Source organism: Ziziphus jujuba, chromosome 10 (genome assembly GCF_031755915.1).
Source record: "Ziziphus jujuba cultivar Dongzao chromosome 10, ASM3175591v1".
Classification (NCBI taxonomy): Eukaryota; Viridiplantae; Streptophyta; class Magnoliopsida; order Rosales; family Rhamnaceae; genus Ziziphus; species Ziziphus jujuba.
Genome location: NC_083388.1, coordinates 25,444,336 through 25,468,463, shown reverse-complemented (window position 1 = coordinate 25,468,463; position 24,128 = coordinate 25,444,336). Strand labels below are relative to the sequence as shown.

The 24,128-nt window shown below is 36.2% G+C and overlaps 1 protein-coding gene, 1 long non-coding RNA gene and 1 pseudogene across 2 annotated transcripts; 1 reads left to right on the top strand and 2 right to left on the bottom strand.

Annotated features, from left to right (window-relative positions):
- Window positions 1-1,007: 1,007 nt before the first annotated feature.
- Window positions 1,008-2,376, bottom strand: LOC107416654 (uncharacterized). The gene is made up of 3 exons (XM_048468756.1): window positions 2,305-2,376; window positions 1,645-1,792; window positions 1,008-1,480 (listed from the first exon to the last, which is right to left on the bottom strand). Exons 1-3 carry the CDS (start codon window positions 2,374-2,376, stop codon window positions 1,008-1,010), a joined length of 693 nt encoding a protein of 230 aa, XP_048324713.1.
- A 5,066-nt stretch (window positions 2,377-7,442) lies between these two features.
- LOC107404849 (subtilisin-like protease SBT3) lies at window positions 7,443-15,174 on the bottom strand (annotated as a pseudogene).
- A 6,378-nt stretch (window positions 15,175-21,552) lies between these two features.
- On the top strand, window positions 21,553-23,436 carry LOC112489811 (uncharacterized). Its single transcript, XR_007239371.2, has 5 exons — window positions 21,553-22,291; window positions 22,426-22,555; window positions 22,653-22,803; window positions 22,993-23,154; window positions 23,262-23,436. It is a non-coding gene; the product is annotated as an uncharacterized LOC112489811 (long non-coding RNA).
- The last annotated feature ends 692 nt before the right edge of the window (window positions 23,437-24,128 follow it).

Sequence of the window (24,128 nt, the reverse complement as noted above, 5' to 3'; positions counted from 1 at the left end):
TGAAAATATCGATATATTTGGAATCTAATTTGGAATTTTGTCCAAGTCTGCTGTTTATCAACAATGTGATGATGTGAAAGACAATAATATCTACTAGCTAGGAGTATATTATAAGATTGGTTTGACAGATCATTAGCACAAGGGTGCTTTATACAAACATAAATTAGATTGGTATTTTATGAGGTCGCATTGTTTTTGATGCTTTCAATTCATGCATGCCTTTGTTCAACAAATAGTCCGCAAGCTGCCGGATAGAAAGCAGTACATATGACTCAATAGAGTTGTAAACTCCGAATAAAGAAAGTGAATATTAATGCAATCCACATAAAATCCAATTGCTTGTGTGCATGCAAACGAAAATATATAAATACATAGGCCTTTTCTGGTCATGTTTTCTGTTTTCTGTTTTTGAAACATTGTTTTTAGAAATGAAAATAGAAAACCGTTTTCTCTTATTTAACGAAAACAAAGAACATTTGGTCATTGATGTTTGAAACCAGTTTTCAACACAAAAAAGCAGAAAACATGTTTCGTTAAATAGTTTTCAAAATTTTTTTAAACAGTTTTTGGTGTTTTTTTTTTTTTTTTTTTTTTGGGTACATACAAGATTTTTTTCTTTTTTTCTTCTTTCATACAAAGAACTTTATGTATAATATATATAGCTATAAAATATTTTTATATATATATATATACATAATATTAATTCATTCATATATTAATGAATTACATACATATATATATATATATATATATAATATAAAATATATATTAAAATATAAGATAACATTTTTTTCTGTAGAATTTTTTTTCTTCTATTATTATTGATTCATTGATATTCATTTTTTTCCATTCCATGTGTGCCACGTTAGCAATCAAGTATTTTTTTATTAATTAATTATTAAAGTAATTGATATTATATAATAAAATAATTGTTGCTAATAGGAAATTAAATTTGATAAGTCTAATATAAAATCTCCAACTATAAATATCCATTAAATTACTAATTTTTACATATTACTAACATAGTCATGCCACATTACTTGTGAAAGCTGATTTCGATAAACTACCATAGTTGTTGCTATTTCGTCTGACAAATCTATACTATTATTTGATCCACTTGTACCAGCCTCTTCATCTTCAATCTCTTGTTCTTCTTCTTCCCATTGTCTAAACATAACATCATTTTGTGCCCAGTTTCGAATGAAATTATGTAGTGTACAACAAGCTATAACTATCGAAGGTTGTCTACTTTGTTTATAACGTGGCATCATTTTTAAAATTCGAAACCGCGCTTTCAATACACCAAAACAACGTTCAATAACATTTTTAAGTGAAGAATGCCTATAATTAAACAATTCTTTTGGTCCTCTTGGTTGGCGACCTCTACCATGGTATTCTTGCAAATGATATCTTTCACCTCGAAATGGAGGAAGAAAACCCACGGTACATGGAAATCCAGAATCAACAACATAATATTCACCTAAAAAGATAGTAAAAATGCAATCATGTATTATACAACTAAAAAAATCAAATAATACTATAAATTTTTTTATGTTTTACCTTCTTTAGGTAATGGAAATTTATTCTCAAATCTTGTAATTGCATCAAGAAAAACTCTTCAATCATTTGCAGTGCCCTCCCAACCAGCATAAACGAAAATAAACATCATGTCAAAATTGCATGCACATAAAACATTTTGAGTCACTATAGATTTTCTAACTCTATAGCTAACTTGCTTGTCAGCAGGAACATGTGCGCTTATGTGTGTGCCATCAATTGCACCAATACATTTCTGAAAACACCAAAATATTTTAATATTAGTTTTTAAAAAATAACTGAGAGTAACAAAATTCATAAATTATATTTACAAAAACAAGTATTTACCTCAAACCATGGAAAATATTTTGGATTGTTGATGACATGCTAAGGCAACGGAGAGTTTGTATGACATATCAATTCTTTTCCAAGTCTACATATTGCTCTTAGTGTCAAAGTGAAATGTCTATCCATAGTTTCAAAGGAATGTTGAAAACGATCCGCTATAAGTCTCATTCCCACATTGTGACCAATTATTATAAGAAGCATAGCAAGTGCTTCTTCAATTCTAACTTCTTTAGTATCTTTCAAATATTCATGTTGCTTCAAACAAGTACAAAGAGAAAGAAAAGTATTTTTGTCCATTCGAAACAACTCATAACATGTTTTTTCATTCCCATTCAACAATTCTGTTATAAAATTTTGACCACTCAACATTGAAGTCCTCTAAGGTATTTTTTCTAGAAAATGTTCAGTGTACTCACATACATTAAGAAACGTCATAAAATCTTGAAAATCTTCTTCTGAACTAGAGGAAGAGGCTCTATCTATATCATCCATAGATGCGTTTTAACTATTGTCCTTCTTGCATATAATATTAAAATATAAATATATATTAAGCCGAAAGAATTAAGAGATCTCAACTTCGAAAACAAATCCAACTATAGCATTCATTTGAACATATCATCTAAACATATAAAGTCTAAAAAATCCAAACATATAAAACATACAAAAATCTAAAAAAATCCAAACATATTATCCAAAAAACATTAAACCAACAAAATTAAATCCTAATATATCAAATCCAACTAAAGATATAAGTATTATATATGATAATCTAGCTAAAGACTATCTAACCAAGCCTTCTTCCTAGGCAAAAAGACATATGGATAAATATCTCTCTCCAATCTATCTCTATCAACTATTCTACGGCTTTAAAATAAGTAGGATTGTCAACTCCATTTATTGCTTCAAGAAGGCTCACACATGTAGCAATGGAACAATACTATTATCATCCACGCTGAAGGAACTTCTATATCTTTCTGCTTTAGCAACTTCTATTTTTGCCTTTGCCGTCTCAGTCCATGCTTGGATTGCATCACTCAATTGTTGTGACCTAGTTTCCTTTTTACTTCTACGTTCTGAGCTTGATGATGCAGTGCATTTTTTCAAATTGCTTGTTAATTTATCGAGAGTATAAAGAGGATCATCACGACTAGTGCTAACATGTGCACTCTCGGCCTCCAATTCCATCTCATCATCAGTATTGGGTGGATCACTAGTAGATGCATGACGAAATACTCCAGTAGCAATTGACTTGTCAAATATAATTCCTAATAGCTTGTAATGCTCACATCCTTTCTTTCGAAATCGAGTTGCTTTAGGATGCACCTAAAAGAATAAATAATATATTCATCAACGTATAATAATAATAATAATAATAATATATTGTATATCCTCAAATGAAAGTACATATATCCATATATACTTTTGCCACATTTCCTCTGTAGCATTCACAGTATTAGTTTCAGCATCCCAACCAAATCCAATTTGTTGCAACAGCTCACTAAACTCACGATGCTTACTTCGAAGCCTATTGAATTTCTGCTTAATTTGCTTCATGTTGTAGTGTCTTTTAGACTTATTATTCAGAGCTTCAAGCATATTAGTCCATTCCTTTGAACTGAACTGACCATCTTTCATACCACCTTTGTTTATCAAATCTACCATAACATCTATATAAATCTTTTCATTGGTAGCACCCAATAGAATTGAATCATCACCACCATCATTTTCCAGAGTGGACATCATAAAAATATACTACAGAAAAAATAAACAGCAGAATTGAAGCAATCATCATAAACATTTCTAAGAATTTAAAAGTTTCAGCAAAGGCAATCATCATAGAAAGTGAGAAAGACAAATTCCATGCCGAAACAAAGACAAAACAATTAGGAGCTATATGAAAAGGCAAGAAAGATGATCAACGTGAAACTGGAAGACCAAATTAAAAATAGTGTAAATACCAATCTTCATCCTTCAATAAAAACAGAACATAGCGGAGCCCATTTGTCAAAAATGGGTTTGATAAAAAAAAACACAAAAAAAAGGGAACTATATTAATCTACATTAATATCTCTAGCTCCTATTTCCTATCCATTTCTGTGTGGTCTGCAATAGGTTCACATTTATTGCTTCCCCCTTGATCCCTTAACCCAAAGATAAAACTGACCTTGGCTTAAGGTGATAGCTCTACCAAAACAACTAAACAAATTGCACCTAAACATCCTGTACGTAAAAATTCTATCTAGTTTGAAGATTATTTATCTATCTCCGTCTATCCCAAGTACAATTATTCAGTCGCACTCTCACTCCTTCTGTAACGGGTTATCTGATAAAGAAGGAAAAGACCCCAAAGCAAAAACCAAAAAAAAAAAAAAAAAGAAAAAAAAAAGGAAAATGGAAGGCAAGGTTTTGAGGCTGACTTGCATGTCACCCACACCATTACCCAGTTCATCTTTGACCATGTATTCGATGTAAAGTGACTTTCTGACTGGTTTCGAATACCATTTAGTATATGTGCAAAGTTGGGTTGAATTTGAGCTCTTTTTTAAAAAAAAAAATTTATTTTTTCTATTTTAGGAATGGCAAGCCCAACTGAGGGAAAAGACAAAGAAGTTTCATCGAAGACGTCGAGAGGAAGAAGAAGAAGAAGAAAGAAAGGTTGCAGAGTATTGTGCAATTGGTATGAGACTCAAAGGTTAACCAAGAAAAATTCACAATCGATAATAAGCAATTAAACCTAAATCCAACAAAACTACAAACGCACTTAATTTATCAACAGAAATACAAAATCCAACCAAAATCTTCATTTTGGAGATCAATTCCGAATAAACCCAACTTAAGAACACTAAAAAAAACAAAAAAAAGACCTTCTAATTTTTCTCACACACAGAAAAAAAAAAATTTAAAATTTTTCAGTGGTACACCCAAAACCAGAGAATGAACATACTCAGAAGAAAAATACCCAAAACCAGAGAATGAAAATTTGAGATTTGAGAAGAGAAGAAAAACCTCGATTGGTGAACTTCAAGAGCAGAGATCTGTTCGAAATTTGTTGAAGGAACGGATGGCTATTCGAGATCTGTTCGATGAAGGTTAGCTGGTGTGAGCGGGTCGAAGAGCTGTGAAAGTTTCAAGACCAGTGAAGGAGCGGGTCGAGCGGCGAAGGTGAGAGAACAGGTGGAAACATCTTTTTGATGTTTTCCCAAGTTTGTTTTTTTTTTATTTGTTTTCTAGATTTGTTTTTAGAAACAAATGGCTAAATAGCAACATTGTTGTTTTAGAAACAATTTTCTATTTTCAAGAACAAAAAACTGTTCTAAAAACAGCTGCCCAAATAGGCCCATAATTTGTTTTTTTCATTTTCTTTTTAAAGAAGACAAATTAAAACAGAGCTCAAATTATACCAAAGATAATACCTAAGTAGAGTGCAAAAATTTCATCATTTTGCACTCTCTCACTCTCTTATGCTCTATACTGTCTCTGTCCTAATTGATGCTGCAATTTGTGCCTAAACCCAGGTACCTTACTATAGCAGGTTTCAGTGTATAAAAAAGTATTGTTGTGTATATAGATGTAGCACACTCTTGTAAACAACCCCAATGTTGCAATTTGGGTTAGCTTTTACGCCCAATTGTGAAATTGGGTCTGTAGGAACCTGAAACAATTGCACTGGCCGACTGCCATTGACTCATATACACGATCCACCATAATTCATAATTATTTTTTTTCTGTTGCTTGATTTCTTCTTCAATTTCTTTATGGTATATTTAGGAATTTACTTGACCTTTCCACGTCTGTTTGGTTAAAATACTATGAACCCTAAAATTTTAATCCTATGATTTAGCCAAATCCCTCCCTCTACAATTTCTACCTATCTCCTTTGCCATTTAATATATTTAAAAAAAAGATTTATACAAGAAAAAAAAAATAGAGAATCTAGATTTTGAAGAGATTTTATGAAATAATTCAAAATTAATTTTCCAAGATACATACCTTTTACAGAAAGAGCTGGCTAGGAGACCACTATGCTGGGTAATTAATTAATTTAGTCCTGAATCCTGATTTTGCCTTGTCTTCAATATTTCCCTGTTCTTATAAGAATTATCATATCATTAATGAATTAAAATTTACAGAATTGGAGAAATTTCAATTCTGAAAGTTCATGGAGTCAACAGAATGTAGTATTATATTGTGTCATTTTCATGCTACAAGACATTTATGACTTATCAGCACGGTTAAAAGGTACTTATCTTCTCAAAATAATTCAATATCTATACAATAAATCATTTTTTCCCCTTTTTTCGTGTAGAGAAAAAGGTACCATTCCATCACCAAAATGGCAATTTTTACATAAAGAAAAAGAAAAAGAAAAAGTTGAAACTTTTATAGGGTGTTTAGGTAGTAGTAAAATTAATAGGAATCTAAAATTTCCTAGGAAATAATTTTTAAGAAAAGGAATTTGTGGATCCCAGTGGAAAATAAATCTCGTAATGTGGAAAACTAACAGGGAAAGTGGATCCTACTAAATAGATGTCATTCTAAAATTTTCTGAGAAACTGATATTACGTATTTTTTTAAATACAATTTTATCATTTAATTTTAATGTATAAATTTATTTATTTACTTGTAATTTCTATTTTCCTTTATAATTAATCAAACACAATAAAAAAGATCCCAACAAAACTCATTTTCAGAAAACTGAATCCCAAACTGATTCCCAAAAATCAGTTTCTTTCAATACTTTTCCTTATACCAAATACCCTATTATAGAAACATGTTTTTCAATACGACAGGTACTTTAACGCAATGAGACAAATAGATATGGAATATCTATATGTAAAGGACAATCCCACATACAAAGCATTTTGCCAATTGCCAAACCAATAATATATACCTTTAAAAGTGATGATATGTAGGTTAAAGTAGCTTCTTTTCCATTCCTTTTAAAGAATAGTTGACTTGATGATACTTTTTTTTTTTTTCCTTTGGTGAATAATAGTTAACGATAATTGCAAAAACGAATTTTTCCAAGAAATATAATTCTCAGCCAAAGATTGGCCCTTAGGGGCAATGCTGGCTGATTATCAAGGATAGGTGTTTGCTTTATCTTCCATATTTCCTGACCCTTAAGACAAAGCATATCATTAATTAATTAGAGAAATTTGCATTCTTTGTTTGGAAAATGAAGAAATCTGCATTATATGAAAGCTCATACAGTCAACAAAACTAGAGGCGCCATTCCTACATAGTAATTTTCATGCTGCATGAAACACATTAAAGCTCTTGCTCAATCATCAGCGCAATATTTACAAGGGACATGTCTTGTCAAAGCCAAAAAAAAAAAAAAAAAAAAAAGAGGTAGAATTCGAACTTTTTTTCTTACACCTTTTCTCATTGTTGCTACCAAAATCATGAGAATGAAAATTTATGCCTGGAAGCTGGACAATTTTGGAACATTGTTATTCTAATAAATAATCAAGTCTAGGTGAACTGGTTCCCCGATCACGCCAAGACTTTATCTCTTAATTACATAATACACATGAATAAAATCATTGAAAATTTCAAACAGCAGGTGAAACTGCAATCGAACCCCTCACAGTGTGCTTGCCATTTTCTTCAACCCAAACAATTTCTCCAAATGATACTTTTCCTCTCTTAGCCATGCTATACTTTATGGTTAGAGTATAGCTCTGCTTCTCATACTTCTTCCCAAATACCAATGTCACTGGTGACACGGTAACCTCAGAACTTGCTGGAGCTATCACCATAGCCTTGTACTTCACCATACCATTTCCCACATTTGTAACAGTTCTTTCGAACTTCTCAATCCTTGAAACGGTTTGGTTATCATAAAATGCTATAAACGATGGGTAATTCAGATCGAAAGATGGGTTGGAAAAGTTAAAAGCTTTTGATCTAGTAATAGCAAAGATTTGGTCGCTGGTAAAGTTCATGGAGGAAAGGAGATTAACATAATCTTGTGGGGTTGCATCATATATCAAACCTGGGTTAAGTGCGCTGTTTGGATCTATCTGCCCTGATCCAATAGCTAATGGCGAAGCGAATTCCAAATCATTGCCATTATCAAGAATTGGGTTTCGAGTATTGTCTAATGGATTGGCTGCGGTATCATTGCAGATCTAATTGCAGCTGGAATCCATTCTGTTGTGGTTCTCTGACCACTTTAGAGAAGAAATATGAGAAGAAAAATAAAAAGAATTCTATTACTCTCTTGGAAATAGAATACAAAAATACAAAAAAAACTTCTCTCTTGGATTCTCACGTGGAATCTCTCCCTACACTCTCAAATTCTCTCACTCTTCTCTCAAGCTCTCTCTGGAACTTAAACACTCTCTCTCTCGGAGTTTTCTCTCAATATTCCTCACTTGGGATAATATTGAGCTTGCTCTCTTGGCTTGCTTGCATGCAACGGGATGGAGCCTATTTATAGGCTTACAAAGTCGGTTGCATGGCCACAATCTTCAACAGCTTTTGACAGTAGCCCACAATTGTTGAGCAATCCATTTTCGGTGTTAAATGCAGCAATGGCTATTGTCAAAGATGGTGGTTGTGCAGTCTTCACACTGTCGGTGCAGTGGTGGTGCGGCTGGACTTCACAATTCTCCCCCTCCAGCCGCATTTAAAACTGATGGTCATCTGCCATCCATTCCGGCTATGTCTCTGCATAGCTTCAGCTTCTCTTGAACAACAACTTTTGTTAGCATATCTGCTGGATTCTCTTTTGTGTGGATCTTCATCAGTTTCAGCAACTGTTGATCTATTACTTCGCGTATCCAATGATAGCGGATGTCAATGTGCTTTGTATGGGAATGATACATTGAGTTTTTGCTCAAATCCATGGCACTTTGGTTATCACAATGTATCTTGTAGTCCTCTTGCCTGATGCCCAATTCTGTGAGAAAACGCTTTAACCACAACATTTCCTTACTCGCTTCCGCTGCGGCAATGTACTCTGCTTCAGTAGTGGATAAACCAACACACTTCTGCAATCTTGACTGCCATGACACAGCTCCCCCCGCAAAAGTGTAGAGATAACCTGATGTAGACTTTCTATTATCAGGGTCTCCGGCCATATCTGCATCTGTATAGCCTTATAAGATTGGATCACCTCCCCCGTAGCACAAGCACAGCTTCGATGTACCTTTAAGATACCTGAGAATACATTTGACTGCTTCCCAGTGTTTCTTTCCAGGATTTGAAAGAAATCTGCTCACAACACCTACTGCGTGAGCAATGTCTGGTCTGGTACACACCATTGCATACATCAGACTTCCTACCGCTGAAGAATATGGTACTGAAGCCATCTCCTCTATCTCTTCTTTGGATGAGGGGCACAATCTCTTACTCAACTTAAAATGATTTGCAAGTGGAATGCTGACCGGTTTGGCTTTATCCATGTTGAATCTCTTTATCACCCGTTCAACATACTTCTCTTGAGATAGCCATAACCTTCTATTCTTCCTGTCTCGGATTATTTGCATTCCCAAAATTTGTTGAGCTGGTCCTAAGTCTTTCATATCAAAGGACTTAGACAATTCTTTCTTCAGCTGACTAATCTTCATTGCATCTTGTCCAACGATCAACATGTCGTCCACATATAGCAAAAGTGCAATGAAGTTTCCACCTGAAAATTTTTGAATATAAACACAATGGTCTGCTGCAGTCCTTTTATAGCCTTGACTCACCATAAACAAGTCAAACTTCTTGTACCATTGTCTTGGTGCTTGCTTGAGGCCATACAAGCTCTTCTTCAGCTTGCATACGAGGTTTTCTTTCCCTGAAACCTCAAATCCTTCTGGCTGCTCCATGTAGATTTCTTCATGTAAATCACCGTGAAGAATGTCTTCACATCCATCTGTTCAAGCTCTAGGTTTAGACTTGCTACTAAACCAAAAATGACTCGAATTGAAGTCATTTTTACCACTGGTGAAAAAATCTCATCAAAGTCAATTCCTTTCTTCTGAAGAAATCCTTTGACCACCAATCGGGCTTTGTGTTTCACCACCTTTCCGCTGCCATCTTTCTTGAGCTTGAATACCCATTTATTCTTTAGTGTCTTCTTTCCTGTTGGAAGCTCAACCAACTCATAAGTATGATTTTTCTGCAAGGATTCCATCTCATCTTGCATTGCTTGCAGCCACTTTTCCTTCTCTTGATGAGAAACAGCTTCCTGGAAACTCTCTGGCTCCCCCTCTTCAGTAAGCAGAATATACTCAGATTCTGGAAATCTCTTTGATGGAATTCGGCCTCGCTCAGATCTCCGAACTTGTAAACCACTGGTTTCAGGAGGTGTACCATCATCTGACCGCTGTGATGGCCCTGCAACTGCTTGAGAGGATTGAGTCTCCCCCTGCTCAATATCCCCTTCTTCCTCCTGGTCTGCTTCTGGTATATCTTCATGCACCTCATTATCTTCTGTGGCTAGTTGTGCTGGTGCTGGATTAGGACAAAAATTCTCGGCACTAGAACTACAATTAGGAGACATTCTGGGCTTTTCAATGTCTTCCATTTTCTGGTTTTCATGGAATACTACATCCCTGCTTCTAATAACCTTCTTTATTTTCGGGTCCCATAACCTGTATCCGAATTCTTCATCTCCATATCCTATAAAGATGCATGAAGTAGATCTTGCATCGAGCTTCTTTCTGAGCTCCTTGGATACATGTACATAAGCTAAACAACCAAACACTCTTAAATGAGAGTAGGAGGGAATCTTACCCGACCACACTTTCTCCGGAATTTCAAAATTCAACGGTACTGACGGTGATCTGTTGATTAAATAGCAGGAGGCACGAACAGCTTCTCCCTAGAATGGCTTTGGCAGCTTAGCCATACTTATCATACTTCTGACCTTTTCCATAATGGTTCGGTTCATTCTTTCGGCTATTCCATTATGTTGTGGGGTGCGAGGGACCGTCTTCTCATGTCGAATGCCGTGTCTTCTGCAGTAGGCATCGAACTCCTTGGAAGTATACTCGCCTCCATTATCTGAACGGAGACATTTCAGCTTCTTTCCTGTTTCACGCTCTACCATGGTATGAAACAGTTTGAAGTAATCCAATACCTGGTCCTTTGTCTTCAAGAAATATACCCACACCTTCCGAGAAGCATCATCAATGAAGGTCAGGAAATACTTGTTGCCACCTAATGATTCCACCTCCATGGGACCACAAACATCAGAGTGCACCAGACTAAGCAACTCTGATCTTCTCAATGCAGAGGAACTGAAGGAGACTCTATGTTGCTTACCAAATAAGCAGTGACTACAAGAATCTAGTGCAGCATCCTTGCAAACAGTGATAAGCTTCTTCCTCGCCAAAGTGGACAATCCTTTTTCACTCATGTGACCGAGTCTCTGGTGCCACAGATTTTGAGACGCCTCTCCTTCTGCAATATTGAGGCTATCTGCACATATCTTCACATGAGTCTTGTACAGCATTCCAAAAATATGTCCTCGGGAGACAACTATGGCACCTTTCATCATTTTCCATGTGCCTTTGCTGAAGTAGTTGTCATAGCCTTGCTTGTCTAAGGCTGCTCCCGAAAGTAGATTAAGCCGAAGGTATGGAACATGATGGACATCCTTCAAAGTGATTGTACAACCAACATTCGTTTTTATCTGAATATCACCAGTTCCCATAATCTTTGCGAAACTGGAATTTTCCATCTTTACCATACCAAAGTCTCCTGCTTTGTACGTTTTGAAGAAATCTCTGTGTGGAGTGACATGGTAGGATGCTGCAGTATCGACTACCCACTCAACATCTTGGGTTGATATATGAAGGCATGTCTCTTCTTCGGTGGAGCAGAGCGCCACTTCTCCTGTAACAGTGACTAGTGTCTCTCCATCCTTCTTCGGCTGATTACCTTGGAGTCTCTGCTCTCTCAACAACTTTCTGCAGTTCTTCTTCATATGACCCTCCAGGCCACAATGATAGCACTTATACGATGATTTTCTGCAGTCTGTAGATCTGCCTCTGCTCTTGCTCCTGCCTCTCCCCCTATCTCGACCACCTCTTTGCTGTCTTCCTCTCTCTGTGACGAGGGCATGTGACTGATCCATGCCAATGTCCTTTCTCCTGGCCTCTTCATTAAATAGGGCATCCTTAACCATAGACATAGTAAGTTTGCCATTCGGGGCCGAATTGCTGAGAGAGACTACCAATGTCTCCCAACTATCTGGAAGAGAGCTTAGAAGTAGGAGGGCCTGATCCTCATCCCCTAGTTGATAATCCACAGCAGATAGTTGATTTACCAAGCTCTGGAACTCACTGGTATGTTCGGCTACAGAAGTTCCACTCTGTAATTTTAAATTTACCAATCGCTTAAGCAACAGGGCTTTGTTCCGAGCAGTCTTGGCCTGGTACATGTCCTCCAATTTTGTCCAGAGGGCATATGCATCCGTTTCCTTCGCTACATGATGGAAGACACTGTGGTCGATCCATTGCCTGATTTGACCGATCGTTTTCTTGTTTAATTTCTTCCATTCTGCTTCTTTGCTGGGATCGGGGTTTTCTCCTTTAGCTTCTATAGGATCAAACAGATCCTTACAATTGAGGAGATCTTCCATCCGAGGTCTCCAAAGTGTATAATTTGTGGCAGTGAGCTTAACCATAGCTCCCGAAGATGATTCTTCCATTGACATTATGGCTTGACCAAAAATGGAGCCGAATTTGGCAAAACGGAGTTAACCGTTGCGTCCGGAACGGCCGAAAATGGTGGACTTGACTCTTCCGGGGTCAAAATATAATTACCAGAAATTTTGGGGCAAATATGTAATTTTACAAAACTTCTGGGTCAACCTGTAAATACAGAAACTACAGGGGTCAATCTGTAATTTCAAACAATTCAGGGGCTTTTCTGTAATTTCAGAAACTTCTGATGACGTGGCAGATTGTGTTGACGTGTCCACACGTGGCAGATGACATGGCAGATGACGTGGCTGGCGACGTGTCGGATCGCGTGGCAGATGACGTGGCTGGTGCGCTGACATGGTCGTCTTCAACCTCCAGACGGCGCGTGCGGCGCGTGAGGCATTTGAACTGTTGCAGAAAACTTCAGGCGGCGCGTGCAGGCGCGTGAAACGCTGCGTTTCTCTCCAGCGAACTTCGTTGTTCTCTTCTCGTCGGGTACTTTCACCTGGTATTGTCAAATTAATTATTTGAGCAACTTTTCGAAACACCAACCTGAAGAACAGTGGCTCTGTTTCTTCAAATTTTGAACCCAAGCTCTCGACCTGGAGCTCTGATACCACTTGTTGTGGTTCTCCGACCACTTTAGAGAAGAAATATGAGAAGAAAAATAAAAAGAATTCTATTACTCTCTTGGAAATAGAATACAAAAATACAAAAAAAAAACTTCTCTCTTGGATTCTCACGTGGAATCTCTCTCTACACTCTCAAATTCTCTCACTCTTCTCTCAAGCTCTCTCTGGAACTTAAACACTCTCTCTCTCGGAGTTTTCTCTCAATATTCCTCACTTGGGATAATATTGAGCTTGCTCTCTTGGCTTGCTTGCATGCAACGGGATGGAGCCTATTTATAGGCTTTACAAAGTCGGTTGCATGGCCACAATCTTCAACAGCTTCTGACAGTAGCCCACAATTGTTGAGCAATCCATTTTCGGTGTTAAATGCAGCAATGGCTATTGTCAAAGATGGTGGTTGTGCAATCTTCACACTGTCGGTGCAGTGGTGGTGCGGCTGGACTTCACACATTCTGGGTGTGCCTTCTTCAACAATGCTGCAACACCAGAAGCATGTGGATAAGACATTGATGTCCCAGATAATATATTGTAGTTGCTAGACAAAAACACATTGGACCCAATTGTAGCTGAATCTATGTTTGGAATATAGACAGCCAAAATTCGAGTCCCAGGTGCCATTATGTCCGGCTTCAAGATGTTCGGGAAACGTGATGAAGGACCTCTTGAACTGTAAACAGCTGCTAGTGGTGCAGGCTTTGTCCCATGAAAGGTCTGTTTAAACTTGATGCTCACTGTAGGATTTTTACTACTCTCTGCATATTTGATCACTGAGTATCCATCTTTGGGGCCTATCACATCGCCAGGACATGTGATTTGTCCCAATTCAAATAATCTTTCCGTAGAGTTTGAGATGAATATGGCACCAAGCAACTGTGTTGTAGTGACTTTTTTGATTTGATCATGAACAAGAAATGTGTCATCATAGATGATGATCCCTTCATTGACGAAGTTCGATAACAACTTCGATGAGTTGCAGGACGAGATGGTTTTGTTGTATATCAAGGGAAAGTCTTCTACTATGGCATTTTCTGGGAATAAAGTCCACCCAACAATTGTTTGCCCATTTCCAAAGGTCAATGTCTCCATTGTCCCAGCAGCAACGGTCAACATCCAAGGGATGCCATTGTGCAGAGTCCCAAGCGCTGGACCTGAATTTCCGGCGGCAGAAGAAACAAACACACTTTTTTCCATGGCACCAAATGAAGCCATTGCTATAGGATCCTCATTCAGCGGCACTCTATCGAAACCCATGTAGATTGAAATGACATCCACTCCATCCACAATAGCTTGGTCCATGGCTGCAAGAACATCACTAGCATATCGCCCTTCATCCCAAATTACCTTGTAAACAGCCAACCTTGAGCCAGGGACAACACCTCTGGCGGTCCCTTTAGCATAGCCAAAGTAAGAAACATCCTCAACATAGTTCCCAATAGTTGTGGAAGCTGTGTGGGTTCCGTGCCCATCAGTGTCCCTAGTAGAGTTCATAGAGATGTTGATATTAGGGTTCGCTGCAATCACACCCTTTTTGAAGTACCTAGCTCCTATGAGCTTGTAGTTACACATGGAGGAATTGAACTCTTGTCCTTCCTGACAAATTCCTTTCCATTTAGCTGGAATTTTCTTAGTCATTCCATGGTCTTTGAAGCTCTCACTCTCCGGCCATACCCCAGAATCGATAACACCAATAATGATATCTTCTCCATAGTTGGAAGCAGGTCATAGACCAGAGGAGGGTTAAGGGAGAGAAAAGCAGTGCTGTAGGTGGTGTCAAGTATCACAGTCTTGTCACTGTAAGCTGAGATGAATCCTGAGGACTTCTTTAGATTCTCCAATTCTTGTGGAGATAGACTAGCACTGAAGCCCTGAAAAGCATGGTCATACGTGTATAGAAGTGATGATGGAGTAGTGAATGAGGAGGGATTGTCATTGTTGAGAGAGTCAACAATGGAGGAATACCAACGGTGATGGGTAGGGTGGAATTCTGGCTTGAAAGACTCGTCCATATGAACAATATAAGTTTCCCTTTCTGCTGAAACTATGCAACAACGAAGAAAATGTACGGAAGAGGAAGGCTAGGATTGTGCTCCATGTTTAACTTAATCTGAAATGCTTTGATGGAAAACATCCTAGCAGTTATATGTGCTTATATATACCAAGACCATGCATGCATTTGAGAATGGAGAGCAAGTCATGCATCGTTGGCCAACAATTTTTAATTAAAAATTAATTTTTAATTTTGTCAATAGTGTGAATTAATTATTATCTATTTTTATTAATTTTGTTCAAACTTGATTCCTTTTAATTCTTTTTCGGTTGTAGTAATTTTTGTATATAATTTTAAGCTCGCCTTCTTGGAGTACTTCAAAAGAGATCTATACATGATTAGATTAATTTGTTTGACCATTTACACCAGTAGGCATTAAACATACTTAATTATAATTGGATTCCTCGGCTTTATTTTTTTATTGTTGGATTGTAGCTAGACGTTGTATCAATGTTTTTTTTTTTTTTTATTTGCTTAAAATTTTCATGTACAATGTAATTTACCGGGTCTATAAACCGCCAGACAGCAAGCATCTATATATAAACACAAATCTATTGTAAACGGAAGATCAAATCCAAATTTTGTCTACGCCCAAAAAGATATTATAATGGTTGTTTTGCTTTGTTCTTTTTGCCCCCTTTTTTTTTTTTTTTTGTTGACAAGGAAAATTGGAAAATGACGTATTTTTGGTGTTAGACTCGGCCCATCCAATCTAATTTAATTAGTTCTCGGCAGGGTCCGATATAGGGGTCCCAACATTTAGAATTGGGCCTAAAAGCAAACCCCAATACGAAAAATGAAGTTTGTTATACATATAGGTTCGGTCCTTATATACGCCGACGAAAACTTTATACACCTCGAACAATTACATAAAGGGCAAATCATTGTGTTCTTCAGCCCACTAATCTAACTAGCTAAGTATGTATGGAATTAGAGAAACTGCATGGTTTTTATCTTTCAGGGACTGTCTTATCAGCGACCAAGATTTGATATCATTAATCCTGGAAATCAAATTCCAGGATGGGTCAGACCTAATGTACAAGGTCTAGTGTAGTTATACTGCGACCTCCAGATTTCCATGAAGCAAAGTTTGCAGGATTTTTTTGTGGTTAAAGAACATCTAGCCCAAAGAATTTTGTCTAACATCTTTTTTGGTCCTTAGATACATAAACTTGGATGTCATATAAAAGTTGATGAACAAACTTGCTCCGCAAACGCCTATCTTTTGGTTTAAGGAACAATTAGAAAATATTGACTCTAAATGTTGAGTCCCAACATTTTTGGCTCCTCTATTTTCGTACAACTTGGCAGAAAACTTTCAATCATGTTGAGTTTTCATTCGAAGTTGAAGTTCCAGGAGGCTTGGAGGTGAAACTGAGTGGAGCCTGTTTGGTATATGAGAAAGATGTATACAAAACTTGCGTTAGTCAATGACCTACCCATCTAAAAGCAGCAGTGACATCTCTATTTATGATAATAATGTGGACATCTTTTTGTGATTTTTGAATGGATTTTAACATTGAAGGTGTAGAAGAGTCCCAATAGGAAGCAAGATCATAGATTGGATGGTCCAACTTATAATTTGTCATTTACTTTCTCTCTCTGAAGCATGAAAGTTTACTGCATTCTGCAAATAACTATATAAAAAGGCCAATTTGAAATGAAAACTGGTAAGCTAGAGAAAAGGCAAAGGAAGAATAGAGTAGCTTAAAGTGTCTAAAGCTAGAAAGAGACTCATATATTCCAACAAATTCAGTAAAGTTATATGTTTTTTTTCTGAAAGTGTTTTTGGGATTGTTTCACTTCTCTGTCTAGGCAGTGGCAAAATTCACTAGCTGCAACACTGGCTTGTTAAGTATGAATATTGATCTCTTTTTGGAAAGATGAAATAAAATAACAATTAAACAAGTGGATCCTTCTTTGAATGAAATTTACTTAGTGGACAATTGAATCTTAATCCATGTTTAAATTTTATGGTTCAAACTAGATCGAATTAAAGAATTATTTTATACATAAATATAAACACTAAAAATCCCCTGAAATGAAGTGAGCTTTTTTTTTTTTTTTTTAACCCAAGATGTCTCGATTTTTTAAATCTTAGACACCTAAGTGTATTAAATAAAAATATTTATTTAAAAAAAAAAGGCTAAAAAATAATAATACTAGGCAACGGTCAAATAAATTCGACTACTCAAAAAAAAAATATATATATATATATATATATATTTGTTATTTGAGTTTTAAAATGTCTTTCCCATCCTCTCTCTCTCTCTCTCTCTCTCTCTCTTAGGTTTTCTCTGTGTCTCTAAAGTCTGAACCCTAATTTTTCCTTTCTCTTTTATATCTCAGCTTCTTCTTATATCTCTCTCAACAAAGTTTTGCACACCGATCCGATGGACTTTGCGGGCGGTGATTCTAGAATTTGCTTGCTTTATGAATCTTCTGTTAGGAAATTAAGGTATAAAACTCACAATTGCAGCTGAAGTAGAAATGATAAAAATGAGAAGTTGTGTGCAAAATATTCAAATAAAATACACACAAAATAATTGGCAATTGTAGAAGAATTTTATTATAGTAAAAGAATAAAAAATAATTTCCTTCTAAAATAAGGAAAGCACAAATAACAATATCCTCTTTCTTATAATAGGAGAAAATCCACACATTCTCTTACAAAGGAAAGACAAAAATATTTAGGAAAAATCCTTTCTTAATTTTCTCTCTAATACTCTCTTTCTCTCTCTTTGTTTCTATGTGTATTTCTCACACCAAAATGGAATCACTTCTATATGAGATGGAATCACCATTTTCAAGGAAGGAAAACACATATATATAAAGGTGTATGAGGTGGTTAAAAGAGGCGGTGGAGTTAGTAAAATTAAAATTGAATTTTTACTCCATCATGACAGCTTATTAATTATTGTCATCTTTCTTCCTTGGTCAAATAAATTGGCTTAAAAGATAAAAATTTCTTTGTTACCGCCTTTGTGAAAGGAAGGAAAGTTGCCGCCTATATGTGAATGCAATAAATCCATGCATTGCCAATTTTGACTTGTCACCATTACTTATGCCAAAAAGTGGCTTTACCGCCACATATCTCCCACTTAAAGCTACTTTTGCTATAATCCTTCTATCCTTTCTACTTTGCCATTTCATTCCCATGCTTGCTTATGTTTCTGCTAGGCCAATGAAGGTGCTGCACAACACAAACTTGTCAATATTAATTGGCTTTGTCAGAAAATCTGCCAGGTTGGCTCTAGTATGGATTTTTTGAAAATCCACACTTCCTTCCTCCACCTTCTCACGAACAAAGTGAAATGGAACTCGTATGTGTTTTATCTTTGAATGATATGCTGGATTCTTTTGCTAAATGCAAAGTGCTTTGACTATCACAAAACAGAGTTATTTTCTCTTGTTTGTGTTCAAGCTCCTCCAATACCATTTGCAACCAAATTGCCTCTTTGCTGGCTTGCGAAGCTGAAATATATTCTGCCTCCATTGTAGAAGTAGCCACGACAGACTGTAGTTTTGAAACCCAGCTTACAGCTCCTCCAGCAAGAGTAAACACATAGCCCGTGGTGGACTTGCTTTTGTCAAGATCACCTATATAATTTGAATCCACATAGCCTCTGATAGTAAAGTCTGATCCTCTATAACATAATGCAGCATTTGAGGTATCCTTCACATATTTTAGGATCCTCTTTACAGTATTCCAATGCTCTCTACTAGGATTCACCATGTACCGACTAACCACTCCCATTACTTGTGCAATGTCTGGTCTTGTGCATACTATGGCGAACATTAAACTACCCACTGCTGATGCATACGGTACTTGAGACATTTTCATCCTTTCTTTCTCGGTGCTAGGACTCATACTTGAGGATAACTTGAAATTAATAGGAAGAGGGGTAAGAATTGACTTACAATTTTGCATGTTGAAACGCTGCAAAATTTTCTTAACGTAATTCTTCTGAGAAAGCCATATATTCCTATTATTTCTATCTCAGTAAATTTGCATCCCTAGAATCTTGTTTGTCGTTCCCAAGTCCTTCATTTTAAACTCCCTAGCCAACTGTGCCTTCAAATCTTTAATACGATCTTTGTCGGGGACTGCTACCAACATATCATCAACATTCAACAGCAAAATAATAAAATCACCATTACCAAATCTCTTGTGGTAAGCACAAGGATCTGAACTAAGTCTGTTGTATCCAAAGCTCATGATGAAGGAATCAAATCTCTTATACCAACATCTCGGCGCCTGTTTGAGACCATATAGAGATTTATTCAAACCAAGTTCTCTTTTCCTTTTTCTGCAAAACCTTCTGGTTGGAGCATATAAATCTCTTCTTCAAGTTTTCCATGAAAAAATGCAGTTTTGACATCCAACTGCTCTAAATACAAGTAAAATGTAGCACACATCGCTAGGACCACACAAACTATTGTAAGTCAAACAACAGGAAAAAATATCCCATTGAAATCAATACCTTCTTTCTGAGCAAATCCTTTCACCACCAATCTAGCACAATAATGCTCCACTTGGTCATTGCTATCTTGTTTGATCTTATAGACCCATTTGTTGCTGATAGCCTTTCTTCCCTGTGGTAGTGGAACAAGATCCCATGTCTTGTTTTTATGGAGAGCTTCAATTTCTTCTTGCATTGTTTCCATCCACATAAAAGCTTCTGGGCTTTTTGTAGCCTCCTGGAATGTTGATGGCTCTTCCTCCTCTGTTAGAAGGCAATATGCAACATTACCCTCCATAATGTATTCTGAGTGCCAAGCTGGTTCTCTTTTCTCCCTAGTTGAGCGTTAAACTTATGGAGTTGCAAATTTAGCTTGCTCTTGTTCTTCGTGCTCTGGTGCCGTTTCAGGAGAATCTAGAACGTTTTGTTCTTCCCTTTCTCTGACTTGAACTATAGTAGTCTTTGGTTTCTCTTTCGACATGCTATCATTTTCATTTTCTTATATTTTATTTTCTTTAAATATCATATCTCTGCTAATTATTACCTTGTGGGTAGTGGGATTCCACAGGCGGTACCCCTTAACTCCATCAGCATACCTTAAGAAAATACATTTTCTAGATTTTGGATTCAGCTTTGATGTTTCTTGGGCGTTGTACATAACATAAACAGGACTTCCAAATATATGTAAGTGAGAATAAATAGTTGGCTTACCAGTCCACATCTCCATTGGCATTTTTAGATCAATTGCGGTTGATGGTGACCGATTGATCACATAGCAGGCGGTCTTGACTGCTTCTGCCCAAAATGACTTGGCCATCCCTGCAGTTCTCAACATTGCTCTTGTCCGTTCCAACAAAGTTTTGTTCGTCCGCTCTGCTACTCCATTTTGTTGTGGAGTGTATTCCACTGTGAACTGCCTCTTAATACCTTTTTGTTAACAGAAGCTATCAAATTCTACACCGGTATATTCTCCTCCATTGTTCGTCCTTAAACACTTGATCTTTTTCTCAGATTCAAGTTCCACCCACGCTTTAAATATTTTGAAAATTGGAAATACATCCGCTTTCCTTTTGATTGGATACATCCAACATCTCCTGCAGTAATCATCAATAAAAGATACAAAGTATCTTGCACCTCCTAGGGACAGAACAGGTGTTTACCAAATATCGGAGTGGATAAACTCTAAGATAGCTTTGCTTCTAGCATTAGAACTGCTAAACTTTAATCTATGCTGCTTACTAATAACACAATGCTCACAAAATGGTAATGAAACCTTTTTGAGCCCTGGAAGAAGCTTTTGTTCAGCAAGAATCTTCAAACCTCATTCCGACATGTGGCCAAGTTACGATGCCACATCATCGTTGATTCTTCTGGAGAGCTTGCTGACGCTGTAGGAAATTGAGGTATAAAACTCACAATTACAGCTGAAGTAGAAATGATAAAAATGAGAAGTTGTGTGCAAAATATTCAAATAAAATACACACAAAATAATTGGTAATTGTAGAAGGACTTCATTATAGCAAAAGAATATAACAATTCCTCTCTAAAATAAAGATAGCACAATTGATAATACCCTCTCTCTTATTATAGAAGAAAACACACTCTCTCTATAAAGGAAAGACACAAGTATTTAGGAAAGATTTTTTTTCTCTCTCTAATACTCTCTTTCTCTCTCTCTATGTTTCTCACAAAGGAAATACACGAATATTTAGGAGAAACCCTTTTAACTCTCTCTCTAATAATACTAGGCAACGGTTAAATAAATTCGACTACTAAAAAACAAATATATATATATATATATATATATACATTTATTCGAGTTTTAAAATGCCTTTCCCATCCTCTCTCTCTCTCTCTCTCTCTCTCTCTCTCTCTCTCTCTCTCTCTCTCTCTCTCTCTCTCTCTCTCTCTTTCTTAGGTTTTCTTTGTTTTCTATGTGTCTCTGAAGTCTGAACCCTAGTTTTTCCTTTCTCTTTTATATCTCAGCTTCTTCTTATATCTCTTTCAACAAAGTTTTGCACACCGATTCAATGGACTTTGCGCGCGGTGATTCTAGAATTTGCTTGCTTTATGAATCTTCTTCTTCTTCTTCTATTTTAATGAACAAAAAGGATCTAGGAATCTAATATTGAGAACCTGAGCCATAATCCATTTACGCATCCACCCACCAACAATAACCATCGCAGTCGGAGAGAGAGTTTTAGGAGATTCGGCCAGTAAGCCCTAACCTGGACCAATCCAATCCTCCAAGGCCCATTAATCCAATTCCCAGCTAACGGCTAGTTTCCATGTGTCTTACATGCGCTAACGGTCATGTTTCAATCTCCCAACGGCTAGTTGTTGTATTTGATGTACCGCTGTGTTCGCACTTGCTAACGGTCATATATTCATATTCTTTTATATAAGCTATTGTTGTACCCCTTTTTACTTTGTAGTTTTTTTTTTTTGAATTCAGTCCAATTGTCTTCAAATGAATTTCTTTTTTTTTTTTGGTTCCCGAAACCAAGTTCGTGTTTATGCTTCTGCGAGATCTTCTTCATTCAGTTTCAATGGAAGGACCTCGGACAGTCACAATGTCACCGGAAAACATCAACTCGGATCGCAGCTGATCAGGTAAATTTTTTATCTGTTTCCAAAAGATCAAGAAAACGCAGTTGGTGCTTCTGTTCGCAAATCTATTTTGTACCACTCTTAAGATTTTTAGACTTTGAACTCAGAATTATGAATTTTTCGTTCTTACTTGTTAGATGGGGTGCCTCCTATTATTGCCATCTTTCTGTTAGGCTGCTTCAAAGTAGCAGCAAATAAATAATTGGCTTTGCCTAGTGATCAACTTTTTTGTTATCTATAACAAGATTATGAATTCTTCTGAAAAAGGTAATACACTCGATTTTCCCAATTTGTAAACAAATATATTTTTTAAAACAGAAAAAAAAAAAATCATCCTTTTAATTTCATGCTGTTAATTTTACAGTTGTTGAAAAGTGAAAACTTTCCAGGTCTAAACAATGAAGCAATTGCAGAGTTTGGAATACCTAAAATCAGAAGTCATAAGTAGCAATACGTAGGACATCACATCCCTCAATCCTCCTCGAACAAAACTTATTTGGCTGAATATGAAGGAGGTAATGTATATCTGCAAACTCAATATAAAATGCATTAACTTTAGTTGCTGTAAAGATTACTATATTCTTCTTTAAAACACTCTGATTTGTCTGAATGTGGAGGAGGTATTGTAATATTCTTTGGACACCATTCTTGGATTGTTAAGACTTTCACACAAAATGATGAATTTCATTCTTACTTGTTCTTAGATGGGTCCACCTATTGCCATCTTTCTGTTTGGCTGCTTTCAAGTACTGGCAAATACAGATGATCCATCTACTGCAAACCCATTCAAGATTATGAAGAGAGCTCACTCAACTTTTCTGTTTCCTAGATCCTAGTACGACAAGATTATGAATTTTCCTGAAAAGGTTATTATACACTCCATTTTCCCTTCTGTAATTTTTCTTCATCCTTTGTTTTTTTTTTTTTTTTTTTTTTTTTATGCTGCTAATTTAGTATTACTGAAAACTTTCAGGGCTAAACAACAAGCTTTTGATGAGGAAATTGTTGAGTTTGGGATTGGATGCCTCAAGTGAGGAGTCATACAAAGACAGCAACCCTCTGATATCTTGGAAGTATATTGTATCTTTTAAATTCCCCATTAAAGAAGGCATTGTAAGGAATAATTGTTAATAAAAAAAAATTGAGACTTTTTTGGTTTTGCGGGGGAAGAGACCATTTGGTGATTGACCGAGCTCTTCCCTCCACTGTAGGGTGTGTGGTGTACGCCCTCTCTCTCTTGTTTTCTTTCTTCTCTCCAATTCTTCTCTCTTTTACATTCTTTCTGTCAATTTCTTTTTACTTTATTTCTGTCTGTGGTTTTTCTTTTCTCTTTCTCTGTCTGCTTGTTATATTTTTTCTCTCTCTACTTTCTCTCTTCAATTTTCTTCATTTTATCTCTTTGCTCTCTCTTTTTTTATTTGAGCTATACTTTTTTTTTTTTTCTCTACTTCTTTCCCAAACGTTTTCTACTTTTTCTCTGTAGTTTACTGCTCTGCTTTCTTTCTGTATTTTTTTTTTTTCTTTGCACTTTCTTTTATTACTTTTCTGTTTTCTATTTCTCTCATTAATTTTTTCTTTGCACTTCCTTTAGTTTCTCTCTTCACTCTTCGCTTTTGGAGTGATGCTATTGTAATTGGGGTATTTGGTTTGTTCCATAGGCTATGAAATTCTATTTATGTCTAAAAAAGTCAAAATGCGGAAAAAAAAAAATAAAAGAACACTTTTAACTAACTGTCTATTATTACATAAATGTCTATATTGTTCAATTACTATATGTAATTAAAATTCGGGAGAAAAAGAAAGAAACAAAAACAGATGATTTTTAGAAACGAAAACAAAA

What these genes read in the sequence shown, in the direction of transcription:
- LOC107416654 (XM_048468756.1), bottom strand. Translation starts at nt 2,376, where the DNA reads ATGGATGATATAGATAGAGCCTCTTCCTCTAGTTCAGAAGAAGATTTT. An exon ending in ATTTTATGACGTTTCTTAAT is followed by an intron (nt 1,793 to 2,304) that starts GTATGTGAGTAC and finishes TGGTGTTTTCAG; the next exon opens with AAATGTATTGGTGCAATTGA. An exon ending in GTTTATTTTCGTTTATGCTG is followed by an intron (nt 1,481 to 1,644) that starts GTTGGGAGGGCA and finishes CTATCTTTTTAG; the next exon opens with GTGAATATTATGTTGTTGAT.